This window comes from Oncorhynchus masou, chromosome 10, assembly GCF_036934945.1.
Source record: "Oncorhynchus masou masou isolate Uvic2021 chromosome 10, UVic_Omas_1.1, whole genome shotgun sequence".
Lineage (NCBI taxonomy): Eukaryota > Metazoa > Chordata > Actinopteri > Salmoniformes > Salmonidae > Oncorhynchus > Oncorhynchus masou.
Genome location: NC_088221.1, coordinates 21,137,391 through 21,152,090, shown reverse-complemented (window position 1 = coordinate 21,152,090; position 14,700 = coordinate 21,137,391). Strand labels below are relative to the sequence as shown.

The following is a 14,700-nucleotide window of genomic DNA, read 5'->3' as shown; positions in this document are numbered from 1 at the left end:
CACTCCAACAGATCCACAGATGACGCAATCTCAATCGCACTCCACACCGCCCTTTCTCACCTGGACAAAATGTACACCTATGTGAGAATGCTGTTCATTGACTATAGCTCAGCAATCAACACCATATTGCCCACGAAGCTCATCACTAAGCTAAGTACTCTGGGACTAAACACCGCCCTCTGCAACTGGATCCTGGACTTCCTGATGGGCCGCCCTCAGGTGGTAAGAGTAGGCAACAACACGTCTGCCACGCTGATCCTTAACACTGGGGCTCCTCAGGGGTGTGTACTTAGTCCCCTCCTGTATTCCCTGTTCCCCCACGACTGCGTGGCCAAACACAACGCCATCATTAAGTTTGCTGATGCACAACAGTGGTAGGCCTGATCATCGACAATCATCGATGAGACGGCCTATAGGGAGGAGGTCAGAGAACAGGCAGTGTGGTGCCAGGACAACAACCTCTCCCTCAATGTGAGCAAGACAAAGGAGCTGATCGTGGACTACAGGAAAATGCGGGCCGAACAGGCCCCCATTAACATCGATGGGGCTGTAGTGGAGTGGGTCGAGAGTTTCAAGTTCCTTGGTGTCCACATCGCCAACAAACTATCATGGTCCAAACATACCAAGACAGTTGTTAAGAGGGCATGACAAAACCTTTTCCCCCTCAGGAGCCTGAAAAAAATTGCCATGGGTCATGAGATCCTCAAAAGCTGCACCATCGAGAGCATCCTGACCGGTTGCATTACCGCCTGGTATGGCAACTGCTCTGCATCTGACTGTAAGGTGCTACACAGGGTAATGCAAATGGCCCAGTACATCACTGAGGACAAGCTTGCTGCCATCCAGGACCCATATAATAGGCGGTGTCAGAGGAAAGACCATAAAATTGTAAGACTCCAGTCACTGAAGTTATAGACTGTTTTCTCTGCTACCGCACGGCAAGCAGTACTGGAGCGCCTAGTCTAGGATCAAAAGGCTTCTCAACAGCTTCTACCCCCAAGCCATTAGACTGCTGAACAATTCATAAAAATCGCCACCGGACCATTTACATAGACCCCCCCCCCCCGTACACTGCTGCCTCTCGCTGTTTGTTTGTTACCTATGCAGTCACTTTGCCCCCACCTACAAGATCACCTCAACTAGCCTGTACCCCTGCACACTGACTCGTTATCACTGCTCCCTGTATATTGTCTCATTATTCTTATTCTTAATGTGTTACTTTTTATTATTACGTTTTATTTCAGCCTACTTGGTAAATATTTTCTTCTTGAACTGAACTGTTGGTTAAGGACTTGTAAGTAAGCATTTCATGGTAAAGTCTACACTTGTTGTATTCGGCGCATGTGGCAAATAACATTTGATTTGAAGTACAGTGAAATGCTTTACTTGCACCCCCCCCCCCAAAAAGGAGATAAGAAAGGAAGAATAATAACAGTGTAGGTTATACACAGGGTGAGTACCAGTACCAAATGTACAGTGTGCAAGGACACTGGAGTAGTTGAGGTAGATACAGTAGATACTAATATATAAACAGGAATAATAGTGACCAGGAGCAGGATAAATAGATAGGAACAATTGTAATGAGAATCAATAATCAATTAACAGCAGCGTAATGGTAGTAATACATCTAATCAATAATAATTTTAGCAGCAGTGTAGGTGTGAGGGGTTGTGTGCGTGTGGTGTAAGCAGTGGTGGAAAAAGTACTCAATTGTCATACTTGAGTAAAAGTAAAGATACCTTAAAAGCAAATGACTCAAGCAAAAGTGAAAGTCATCCAGTAAAATACTACTTGAGTAAAAGTATAAAACTATTTGATTTTAAATCTACTTCAGTATGAAAAGTAAATGTAATCACTAAAATCGACTTAAGTATCTAAAGTAAAAGTATAAATCATTTCAAACTCCAAATTACAGACGTTAGGCAATTAAGGTCACAGTTATGAAAACTTAGGGACACTTACTGACTCTGAAAAACACCAAAAGAAAGATGCCCAGGGTCCCTGCTCATCTTCGTGAACGTGCCTTAGGCATGCGAGGAGGCATGGGCAATAAATTGTGTCCAGGGCAATAAATTGCAATGTCCGTACTGTGAGACGCCTAAGACATCGCTACAGGGAGACAGGACGGACAGCTGATCATCCTCGCAATGGAAGACCACGTGTAACAACACCTGCACAGGATCGGTACATCCGAACATCACACCTGCGGGACAGGTACAGGATGGCAACAACAACTGCCCGAGTTACACCAGGAACGCACAATCCCTGCATCAGTGCTCAGACTGTACGCAATAGAATGAGACAGGATGGACTGAGGGCTTGTAGGCCTGTTGTAAGGCAGATCCTCAACAGACATCACCGGCAACAAAAAGTGCTCTTCACCGACGAGTCGCAGTTTTGTCTCACCAGGGGTGATGGTCGGATTCGCGTTTATCGTCAAAGGAATGAGCGTTACCCCGAGGCCTGTACTCTGGAGCGGGATCGATTTGGAGGTGGAGGGTCCTTAATGGTCTGGGGTGGTGTGGCACAGCATCATCAGATTGAGCTTGTTGTCTTTGCAGGCAATCCAAACGCTGTGCGTTACAGTGAAGATATTATCCTCCCTCATGTGGTACCCCTCCTGCAGGCTCATCCTGACATGACCCTCCAGCATGACAATGCCACCAGCCATACTGCTCGTTCTGTGCGTGATTTCAGTGTTCTGCCATGGCCAGCAAAGAGCCGGATCTCAATCCCATTAGGCGCTTCTGGGACCTGTTGGATCGGAGGGTGAGGGCTAGAGCCAGGGCCATTCCCCCCAGAAATGTCTGGGAACTTGCAGGTGCCTTTGTGGAAGAGTGGGGTAACATCTCAGCAAGAACTGGCAAATCTGGTGAAGTCCATGAGGAGGAGATGCACTGCAGTACTTAATGCAGCTGGTGGCCACATCAGATACTGACTGTTACTTTTGATTTTGACCCCCCTTTGTTCAGGGACACATTATTCCATTTCTGTTAGTCACATGTCTGTGGAACTTGTTCAGTTTATGTCTCAGTTGTTGAATCTTATGTTCATACAAATATTTACACATGTTAAGTTTGCTGAAAATAAACACAGTTGACAGTGAGAGGATGTTTATTTTTTTGCTGAGTTTACATTGTGGCCTTTCTCTTGCATTTCAAAGATGATTAAAAAAAGCATGTTTTTTCTTTTGTATTATATTTTACCAGATCTAATGTGTTATATTCTCCTACATTCATTTCTCATTTCCACAAATGTAAAAGTGTTTCCTTTCAAATGGTATCAAGAATATGCATATCCTTGCATTAGGACCTGAGCTACAGGCAGTTAGATTTGGGTATGTTATTTTAGGTGAAAATTGAAACAAAGGGTCCGATCCTTTTAATTAAGCAACCCAGACGAAATAGTTTTCTGGTTTTTAAATTTATGGATAGTCAGAGGCACACTTCAACAGTGAAACTTAATCTACAATCGAAGCATTTGTGCTTAGTGAGTCTGCCAGATCAGAGGCAGTAGGGATGACCAGGAATGTTCTCTTGACAAGTGCGTGAATTGTACCATTTTGTGTGTGAATTGTACCATTTTCCTGTCCTGCTTACTGGGTGTAAGCATGTGGCAATTAGTAATGAGTCTGTGAGTGAGGGTGTGTGTATGTGAGTAGGTGTGTGTGCGTGTGAGTAAGAGTGGCAGTGAGTGGGTAGAGCCTGTGGATGGGCATAGAGTCAGTGTGGATAGTCTGTGGGAGAGGGAGAGCAATAGTTATTAGCCATTTAACAGCCTTATGGCCAGGGGATAGAAGTTGTTTAGGAGTCTGTTGGACTGAGCCTTGATGCACCGGTACTGCCTGCTGGACGGGAACATGGTGAGCAGTCTTGGGTGGCTGGAGCCTTTGGCAATTTTTTTGTGTGTGCTAACATGATTGACCAGACACAGTCAGGTCTAAATCCTATTTTAAGGTCAGGCCACGTACACAGGTGTGTAGTTTCAACGTCCTGTTAAAACACACGTGTCAGCATTGTTGGTTAAGGGCTTGTAAGTAAGAATTTCACTGTAAGGTCTTGGGAACCTGTTGTATTTGGCTCATGTGACAAATACAATTTGATTTGTTAGTAAGAGGAAATTTGATTATTGGGTCAAACCAATGTGTGACTAAAGCTGATGGCTGATGTGTCAAAAACATGAGTAATGCATTACAATGCATCAGGGATGAAGATAAATATATTTTCCTCCCTGATTCAGGCACCGGGGAGCATAGTTTGTTGGTTTATCTTGTCTGCTGTGAAAACACTCATTCAAATGAAATGTTAACCTAACAATTCATTCATACATCTGGTACCCTACATGTGGCGTTACCCTTGGAGCGACTGAACACACTGATTACGCATGTGTTTCTCTGTTGCTCATTAAGAACTACTTGATTTAAGTCTTGGTGTGGTTCAATGTGGCAGTTACTGATATTTGTCCCCCATGAGACACCATAGGAACAAAGCCAGTATTACTTCCTCAAAATATTCTGAATTAATCTAATTTAAGATATCTTGTAGTTCATTTTAACTTTTTCGCCAAGGAGGTCATGCAATTTTACATCTAGCTAAGGTGTTTGGTGCAGTATTTCTCAACTAAAAAAAACGTGAGACCTGTGGTCTTATGCAAACAAAGTCTGATCCTCTGCGCTGATGGGCAGGTTTGTCTCACTGTCTGTGTGTTCTGCGGTAGGATTGGATAGAGCGCAACAACTGCAGCTGTGTATCCTGTGTTAGTGGGTAAGAGAGCATTGTCTAAAATCAAAATCAAACCTTCAAGTCATGACAAACTCACTTACAAAAGACAGTTTTGGGGGGAAAAACTGACTTTATGAACAAAATTAACCTATTTACACTGTAGTAAATTTTGACAGTAGAATAAATGTTTCTGACTAATAACATTGCCACATAGAAAACAGCCTATCAAATCAGTTGTTTATTGCCTTCAGTTGCGCTTTAAGGGGATAGTTGACCCCAGAAATCTAAGTCTGTCCAATTAAATCTTTCCCAATTATTTGATTGTATTATTAATTAACTATATGAATGTACGAACAGCAGAAACAAGCTGATTGCAGGTACTAGTTACAAGTACCGACTACAGTACGTTGAGAAAAGTTGTATCCTTCCTGTGTGAGAGAGCAAAGTTGTCAGGATTTGGCCAGGGTTGTTCCGGGTTTTGGTCACTAGATGCCCACATTGTGCTTTTTGACCTTATGTTTTTTCCCTTGTTCCCCATTATTATTTGCACCTGTGCCTCGTTTCCCCTGATTGTATTTAAACCCTTAGTTTCCCTCAGTTCTGTGCTCTGTGTTTGTATGTTAGCACCCAGCCCTAGTGTTCTGTGTGCTCTTGTCGATTCCGGTGGACGCTCTTGTGGAATTCTGTTTTTTGTTTTTGTTTTTGAGTATCTTTTGAGGCTTTTTTGTGCTATACCTACCACCTTGTGGATTTGCCTTTTTGTATTGAAGGACTTCTCTTTTTTACTTTATTAAATACACCGTCTTAAGTACTGCTGTGTCTGCCTCATCTTCTGGGTTCTGCTGACTATTCGTGGCTCAGTTGGTTAAGTGACTGTTTCTCACTCCGGAGACCCAGGTTCGTAACCGGGTCCTGACAAAAGTGAGATGAGAGCGGCTACGTTCCAATAGCCATACTAGCATACCACATGGAAGGAAGCAGAATGTACTGGCCATGCATTCTAAATGGTATACTAGTGTAGATATTAGAACATAAACTTGATATAGCCTCTTTACCAATATCCATAGTAGGATAACCATGTAGAATGCATGGCCAGTACATTCTGCTTCGTTCCATGTGGATATTGGACGGAGCCTGACAGTCCAGTCCCAATTCAGATCTGCAAACATCTGAGTGATGCACAGGGACATTCCCAGCATGCAATGTGTTTTGTACCTCCAGCCACCAGTCCTGACTCTCCCAGTTGGATGGCCACGCCGAAACCTCCCAGCTTCACTGGAGCGCTGTTCTCTTTAGACGCCAGGAGGACACAGTGGGGCTGGAGGACAAATGGAAAGAACGAGTGGGGAAGGGAGAGAGAGAGAACAATATATTACATTTTTGATGAAATAGCCAGTATAATATTTAAACTGCATTCAATGGCTTATCATAGTGATCTATGCTTTATTATTGGCAATAGGTTCAGTACACATCATTGCATTCTGTATCAGAAAGTAGGCTGGCCCTCACTTAAGTCTTGCAGATCGTGCACTGCTCTCTTTTTGTTCATAAAGCCCATATTTGACTTTACTTTAAATTACAGACATACGAGCCACCAGACCTGATCACAGGGATGGCTATAACTCTAGAGGTCCTGTTGACCACTACAGAATAAGGGAAATCGCTCCGTAAATGGAATGATCTACAGATGCTCTGGCGCCTCAAAGGGCAGTTCAAGTTGTTAATGAAGGACCTCATTGTTGAAGAATGTGTTTGTTCTTAAACGGCTTGTAGTATGGTATGTTTGTATTGTGCTGTATGTTCGTATGTTGTAATTTTTTAAATAAATTGTGTTCATGAAGGGTTCTCTTGAAAAAAAGGCCTTGGTCAAATAAAATAAGTAATTGTGCACACAATCCCGAAAATTGCCTTTGACTTCACAATGACGCTTAAAGACACACATAGCGACCTCAGAAGGATGTTCTATTTTAAACCATTAAAGGAGACACCCACCAATAAAATATAATCTAAATACAAGACACACCCTCACACCCACCCTGAAACCCAGAAGTACCCCACTACAGTGGAAAGTCAAACATAATATTGTACATCGGGAAGCGAAGAAAAAAGGTATAGGATCTAGGTATAGGATCTAGGTATAGGATCTAGGTATAGGATCTAGGTATAGGATCTAAGTATAGGATCTAGGTATAGGATCTAAGTATAGGATCTAGGTATAGGATCTAAGTATAGGATCTAGGTATAGGATCTAGGTATAGGATCTAAGTATAGGATCTAAGTATAGGATCTAGGTATAGGATCTAAGTATAGGATCTAAGTATAGGATCTAGGTATAGGATCTAAGTATAGGATCTAGGTATAGGATCTAAGTATAGGATCTAGGTATAGGATCTAGGTATAGGATCTAGGTATAGGATCTAAGTATAGGATCTAGGTATAGGATCTAAGTATAGGATCTAGGTATAGGATCTAGGTATAGGATCTAGGTATAGGATCTAAGTATAGGATCTAGGTATAGGATCTAGGTATAGGATCTAGGTATAGGATCTAAGTATAGGATCTAGGTATAGGATCTAAGTATAGGATCTAGGTATAGGATCTAGGTATAGGATCTAGGTATAGGACTCGCTAAGAATTCCATCAGCTCTTGTCAAGCTGTAAGCGGAATCTGCAAGTGTATCTGTAGGGTTAACATTTTACTTCCAATAAAATAGGCTCTTTTAATATGAGCATATTAAAACAACAACATAATCATAAACACTGCAAAACACCCTGGTAAATCCATTATCCCTCCACCCTGTGTCTGACAGACTACTGACTCCTGTGCTGTTCTGTGGTGTGTGTGTGTGGGGGTGTTTGTCTACCTAACTAAATCCTTTGAGTATGTACACTACATGACCAGAAGTATGTGGACAACTTCTGTTCGTGTGGGGACCTGCTTCCATTCAGCCACAAGCATTAGTGAAGTCGGGCACTGATGTTGGGCGATTAGGCCTGGCTCACAGTCGGTGTTCCAATTCATCCCAAAGGTGTTCGATGGGGTTGAGCTCAGGGCTCTGTGCAGGCCAGTCAAGTTCTTCCACACCAATCTCCAAAATGTCAGCCTTGCTTTGTGCACAGGGGCATTATCATGCAGAAACAGAAAAGGGCCTTCTACAAACTGTTGCCACAAAGTTGGAAGCACAGAATCGTCTAGAATGTCATTGTATGCTGTAGCGTTAAGATTTCCCTCCATTGGAACTAAGGCCCAGGCCAGGCCCGAACCATTATTCCACCTCCACCAAACTTTACAGTTTGCACTATGCATTGGGGCAGGTAGCGTTCTCCTGGCATCCACCAAACCCGAATTCGTCAGTCAGGATCTGCCAAATGGTGAAGCGTGATTCATCACTCCAGAGAGCGCGTTTCCACTGTTCCAATGGCGGCGAGCTTTACACCACTCCAGCCGACGCTTGGCATTGCGCATGGTGATCTTAGGCTTGTGTGAGGCTGCTCGGCCATGGAAACCCATTTAATGACACAGTTCTTCTTGCTTCCAGATGCAGTTTGGAACTCAGTCAGTGTTGCAACCAAGGGATGACGATATTTACGCGCTACGTTCTTCAGCGCTCAGTGGTCCCTTTCTTTGAGTTTGTGTGGCCTACCACTTCACGGCTGGGCCGTTGTTGCTCCTAGACGTTTCCACTTCACAATAACAGAATTTACGGTTGACCTTGACAGCTCGAGCAGGGCAGAAATTTGACAAACTGACTTGTTGGAAAGGTGGCATCCTATAACTGTGCAATTGTTGAAAGTCACTGAGCTCTTCGGTAAGGCCATTCTACTGCCAATATTTGTCTATGGAGACTGCATGGCTGTGTGCTCGATTTTATACACCTGTCAGCAACATGGGGGGAAGAACAGATTTTCCTCTAGTGTATATATAGTGTATGTGTGTGTGTGTGTCTAATTTAGTATGGTCTGAGTAGGACTACAGCCATGAAAACATCATTACAGAAACCTACACACACATCAAAGACAGTTTGAAGACTTGCTCCAATGAATCGCTGACACATACATGTGTAAATCTGTTAACAAGAGTTGTACATGACGCCACCACCACCACAGACTCTTGTATTTTTCTCTTTAAAAGACAAGTTCCTGTCTCATTCTGAACACATTCTGAAGTTACTTTTGTCTCCATATATTACTAGTTTTCAGTTTTTCCTAAAATGCTGGGTTGGGCCAAGGGTTAGGCCGAAGATAGTTCTCCTGAGTGGTAAATTAAAATCGGGTTGAAGCTTGAACCATAGTGGCTACAGAAACATTTTTTTGATAACCTAATAAAAATGAGAAAGCCTGTACGTGGGTCAACCACTGTCCTATATGAATAACATATATACTTCAGGTATGCTATATAATCAGTGTATACATTTTATAAATTGTGTTCATGCAGGGTTCCCTGTATACATAGGCGGTCTATGCTCTGTGGTCCTAGCGGTTGCTCTAGCATGTGTCATCAGCAGTGGGCTGGGCCCTGCCCTGTGTGCGTGCGTGCGTGCGTGCGTGCGTGCGTGTGTGTGTGTGTGTGTGTGTGTGTGAGCAAAAGTGTGTGCGCGCTCTTCCCTGTCTCTCGGTCTCTGTGGTTTAAAGCTGTCGTCAACCGCCCCCCTTTTTCCTTTAAGTTTTCTCAGTTAAGACTCTGTACTTTGGCATTTCACAGCTTTCGAGAGTAGATCGCAGCTGAAGGGAATGCAGAGAAGGAGAGGAAATAGAGAGAAAGTGAGAGAGGAAGAGGGGAGAGAGATTCTGGGGATCCTGAGGCTTTTACGACCTGTTAGTCACAGTTCTCCAGAGAATAGTTGAAGTCGTAGAAAGGCAGATACTGAGAACCTAGAGACCTGGAACCTTCATCTACAGGCATCTATTTAGGGCAGCTCCAACTTTCTATGAAACGGGGAGAAAAGCTGGAGCAAAACAGACTGGATTAAGAAAATACAATTTATGCTAAAAACAGAATTTACAAATCTGAAAGAGAATGAAAGATAGCACATTCACAAAGAGTGAAGAGAAACAACATCTACAATGGTCACAATTCACTGGGTGAGTACAGTGTGTATTCAATGAAAAGCTGTTTCCAGATTAAGGGTAAGGCAAAATCATTTTATGTGCTGTGAGTGATTGTGTTGTGAATTCTTGTGTTGCCATTTTTGTTTCAAAAACCGAACGCATTGATTATGTAAATTCTAAATCATATTCTCACAGTGTAAAGACAAAATTATTTCCATATACTGGATAGAGCCCTGAGTGATGGAATTACAAAATACCACCCGCAACATTTCCAATCAAGGTTTAACTGGCAGGTCTCTGAAGTATTTTGCAAAGGGGAAAAGTATCACTGAGTTAATTTGAAAAGTAAAGGAAAATCTGTTATTCCCTGCATGTTCCTCTATAAGGTAGGCCAGGTAGTGTAGTCTGTAGTTGTTTGTCAGGTGGTCAATCAGCTGGCCAGAGATTTGTACAGGACCTGAGTAATGTACAGTATAATTAATTATTAGTGGATTAGGTGCTGATCTGGACCTAAATCATCCAGCTTGGCCTCCTGCCATCAAAACAGACCAGAACTAATTAGAGCGAATAACTTTCCCAAGAGAACATTCTGTAAGAACCAAGAAACACTTTTGGTTGATTTAAGGAAGTAGATTTTTTTTTTAAACAAGCTTGTGCACTATATGGAATGTGTCTGACTTTATTATGATATTTTACGATTCGAGGAAGTAGACAAAGTTTCTGGATGAAATGTTATTTTCCCTGACTTTCTCCCCTATGCAGGACTAAGGATTGAAGAGGGAAACCGATGCTATGACAACCAACTTCCCTGCCAACGTCACATTCTTTCCCTTTCCCAAGTCCTCCCACTCATTCATCGCCACGGAGACTACCTTCAAGAACCTCTTGACCGCCACAACCCCTGACCCCAGGGAACACTGTCAACTTGACGACAGCTCCCTTCAGATCCCTCTAGCAGTCCTCTACTCTGTCCTATTCGTCTTGGGCCTGGCCGGCAACATACTGGCTCTCTGGGTCTTTCTATACGTCCACTCCAAGAAGAACTCTGTCCGAGTATTCCTCATCAATGTAGCGTTAGCCGACCTGCTACTGGTCATCTGTCTCCCATTCAGAGTCCTCTACCACAGTAAAGGGAACCACTGGGATATGGGCCCCACCCTCTGTAAGGTCGTGGGAAACCTATTTTATATGAACATGTATATCAGTATCACCTTATTAGGGTTGATCAGTGTGGATCGCTATCTGAAGATCCAGCGTAGCGTCGGGCGGTATCGCCTCCACGCCACCAGATGGAGCTCCACCGTCTGTGGGACCATCTGGATCCTGGCCCTCGCCTCCGTCATACCCATGATCCTACTCTCCGAAGGCAACGAGGAGTTGAACAAGTGGGTTTTATTTTTCAAGAAAAATGAATTTACAAATTTTTCGAGGAGAACTTTGTTGATATGCTTGTTTTATAGGTCCAACATTTTGAACAATTACACTAATAGTAATTTTATTTTCTCCCAATCCCCCAGGTGTTTCCAGTATAAACAGCGAAAGCATGCGCAGGGGAAGGCCTATTTCAACCTCTTCCTGGTTGCTGTGTTCTGGTTTGTGTTTGTCTGCCTTGTGGTGTCTTATGGGAAAATTGCACTCAAGCTGCTGAGGGCGTCGAGAGATAAACCGGACCTCCCCAACGCGACCCGCTACAACCGTACTGCCAGGAAGTCCTTCTTTGTCCTCTTTCTGTTTACCATCTGCTTCGTCCCCTATCACATGGTTCGGGTGTTATACGTGGTCTCCCAGATCAGCGAAACTTCCTGCTTCTGGAGGGGTGTGGTAGACCAAGCCAACGAAGTGGTGTTGCTACTCTCTGCCCTCAACAGTTGCCTAGACCCCGTGATGTACTTCCTGTTGTCGGAGTCCGTGAGGAAAGAGACACTCCGATTGGTCAATAACATATTCCGACTGAGTGACTCGGGTGGCAGTGGGAGTGGCTCCAGTGTGGATTGTGGGAGGAGTCTTGAGGAGCAGCCAACCATTAGTTTCATCAGTAATCTGAGGAGAAAAATAACTGTCCAGCCCTCCCTCCTTCAGATATAAATAAGATGAAGTTGTCACTAGACACTGATCCGAGGTCAGTTTTGGACATTGTTGGGCCACAAAATAGCAGCAAAGTCCATTTTGTGCCAAGAACAACTTGAAGAGGGACAGTCCGGGAGAGCATGAACACGACTCCATGGAAGTGAGTCTTTATCATAAAGGAAGCATTAGCATCCAGTCAGATGACAGTTTTTGCAGGGTATATGTCATGTTAAAGGACTGCACAGACATTGAGAAGGACCATACAGACACCACAGTGACATTACTGAGAGCATAATGGGACTTTTATAAATGAGGAAATTGAATCACTTGGTCATGACATGCTGGTGGAAAACAACAAAGACAATACCCAATCTCACTTATAAAAGCAATGAAGACACGCTATGCTAAAATAAAATATGTGGGACTATGATGACAAAACATCAAATATCATATTCATTGTGAAGAGGCTACTGGATGGTCGTTGAATGGTTTTGTAACAGCTTTTTGCCTGTTTCATATATTGCCTGTAACAGATCAATTTTGAGACATTAGAAACTATATTGAATAATTAACATGAAAAAATGAATAAACTGAACAATGTAATGAAAATGGCATTGTTGTTATACTACTGGTATACTGTACATATTGCAACATTGGGCCTTGGTTGGCCCTCAGTAAAAACCAAAGCATTGATTTGTCATATACTCATATGAATGGATTTATAAAGACTTGTTACATCAGAGAATGCGAATGACAGACTACAACAAGTAGACACTCAAAGTCCTGAATAGCAAAATCCCAAGTTCAGGCAGGTCAGGCAGGTCTAGCATGGACAGGGAAGAGTACAACAACCTCTGTATGAGGCCACTATAAGGCACCCTCCACTTTATTATTCATTAAGGTGGAGTGTGTAGCGATGGTATTACCAACGATGATAAGAAGATTTAAAGTATTTGACCACAGTAAGACAGATTGTGTTCTTTGCCCACAGTAACATAGGATGCATGCATGAGAGAGAGAAAGAGAGAGAGAGAGCTATAGTGGTTCCTCATTATTTTATTAACAAAATGTGTTTCTTTGTTTATTAGGCTACTGTACAGTCTACAATACATACTGTAGCAAACATGGGGAAGTGTCTAGTTCCTTACATAAGGGAGAGCAGGCCATGTCTGTACTACAGAATGCAGGGCACGCAGGAGACCGGTGTTATTTCGTAGTTGTGATGTCTTCACTATTATTCTACAATGTTGAAAATAGTAAAAATAAAGAAAAATCCTGGAATGAGTAGGTGTGTCCAAACTTTTGACTGGTACTTGCTTAATTAATATTATGGTGTTTCTATTCCATGAAAAATGATAAATCCTCTGGGTTTCCGTTAGGATGGAACAGAAAATATGGCGCTGTACAACATGACGCTCATAAATTCAGAGCATTGTCAGTTTGTAAATTCAGACCATTTCGCTCTCGGAGCGCACACTGGACGTTTGAGCCGAGGAGTAGGGTTGATTTGAGCATTCTGGCCTTATAATGGCAGTCAAGCACTCAAGCTTGGCTAGCTACTTCCAGACACAAATGAGACCACTCTGACCATTTTACTCGGCCTAGCAGAGCTGGTAAGGCAGTTTTTGTGTTAACCAGAGCGTTGGTGACTGTAAATGTGCTGCTGGAAACAATTTAATTACCTTTTTTTCCGACGTTTACTGACACCGGTCATATTCAACGGGTGTTGGGCGCTCGTAAATGAATTATTCTGCGCTCTGGTACACTCAGACGAGAGTGCTCTGAAATCCGTGTCGATAGTAGGCTGGACACATGACATTTTTTATTTTCTTTGCTGATAAAAACTAGTTAATTGCATCCGCCATGGAGCCCAGTTTCATAATATGACCATATTTCCCAGCTGCTTGCTGTCGTTTTGAAGTAATTGCAAAAAACAGGCCTTATTTTAGAGCATTTTTTACCCTGCCAGCTCCTATTAGTTCTATTGAGCAACGTGGCAACAACTCGCCTTCCGAACGTTCTATTCCCAGCTTATTGTTCAACGTCACAATGCCTGCTTCGCTATTGTTGGCAATGAGACCTGCTCACGTTGTTTTATAGTTAAAATGTAAACACAAAAACATTTGATTGGAACTCTGCGGTCTTCCCATTGTTTCCTAAGGGGGAAATATAGGCATGTCTGTCTATTCCACCAAATATCCCGTAATGTGTATATTTAGATTTTTTTTTAAGTCGGACGCCATTTTAACCATGACAATCTCTTCTTTCTAATTATGTAAGCCTGGGCAGCTAGCTCGGTTGTCATCAACTGCTAGCCCTAAAATACTTTTTGCCCTTGGAACGCTGAGCGGCCCCCATTGTTTTCCTATGGAGATGCATTCTGGTCTATTTCGCCAAATATCTCACTGTGTATATTTAGATTTTTTAGGTCGGGCACCATTTTAATCAGGAGAATCTACTCTGTAATTATGTACGTTTGGGCAGCGAGCTCGTTTGTCATCGATTGCTAGACCAGAAATAGTCTATTTATATATTTTTTCCTACTTTCTCATTACGCAGACATAAGCACAGTTGACACCATCGAGGTGCGGATGTTTACTTTCTACACAAGTAATATCTCAGTTATTGTTTTAATATCTACAAAAAATAAGCTATTTTCTTTACTTTCAGAGAGCGAGCTGATCAAGGGGTTGAAAATGTAGATATTGCCAGATGTTCACTGTCTGAGGAACAGGCCGTGGAAGCTTCATTGCTGCCAAAAGTGTCCATAACCAAATGTCATTAAACTGTTCTGTGTTCCTTTTCACTCTTCCTCTCTGCCTGTCTTGTACATGGAACCTGTCTCACATGCATTAATTAAAAA

At 42.7% G+C, this 14,700-nt stretch overlaps 2 protein-coding genes across 15 annotated transcripts in view; one reads left to right on the top strand and one right to left on the bottom strand.

Annotated features, from left to right (window-relative positions):
• LOC135547311 (peripheral plasma membrane protein CASK) overlaps positions 1 to 14,700 on the bottom strand; it is a 203,510-nt gene that overhangs the window by 43,459 nt on the left and 145,351 nt on the right. For all 13 annotated transcript variants that reach the window (XM_064976171.1, XM_064976173.1, XM_064976176.1 and 10 more), the window contains exon 6: positions 5,937 to 6,039. In XM_064976171.1, coding sequence (XP_064832243.1) covers positions 5,937 to 6,039 — 103 coding nt within the window. The remainder of the gene's footprint in view (positions 1 to 5,936; positions 6,040 to 14,700) is intronic.
• Positions 9,345 to 13,122, top strand: LOC135547310 (probable G-protein coupled receptor 34). 2 transcript variants are annotated; one of them, XM_064976168.1, is made up of 3 exons: positions 9,345 to 9,803; positions 10,533 to 11,155; positions 11,288 to 13,122. In XM_064976168.1, exons 2-3 carry the CDS (start codon positions 10,563 to 10,565, stop codon positions 11,853 to 11,855), a joined length of 1,161 nt encoding a protein of 386 aa, XP_064832240.1. In that variant the 5' UTR covers positions 9,345 to 9,803; positions 10,533 to 10,562; the 3' UTR covers positions 11,856 to 13,122. The 2 variants fall into 2 exon arrangements, with proteins under 2 accessions (XP_064832240.1, XP_064832241.1); XM_064976169.1 differs by lacking the exon at positions 9,345 to 9,803 and having other exon boundaries at positions 9,812 to 11,155.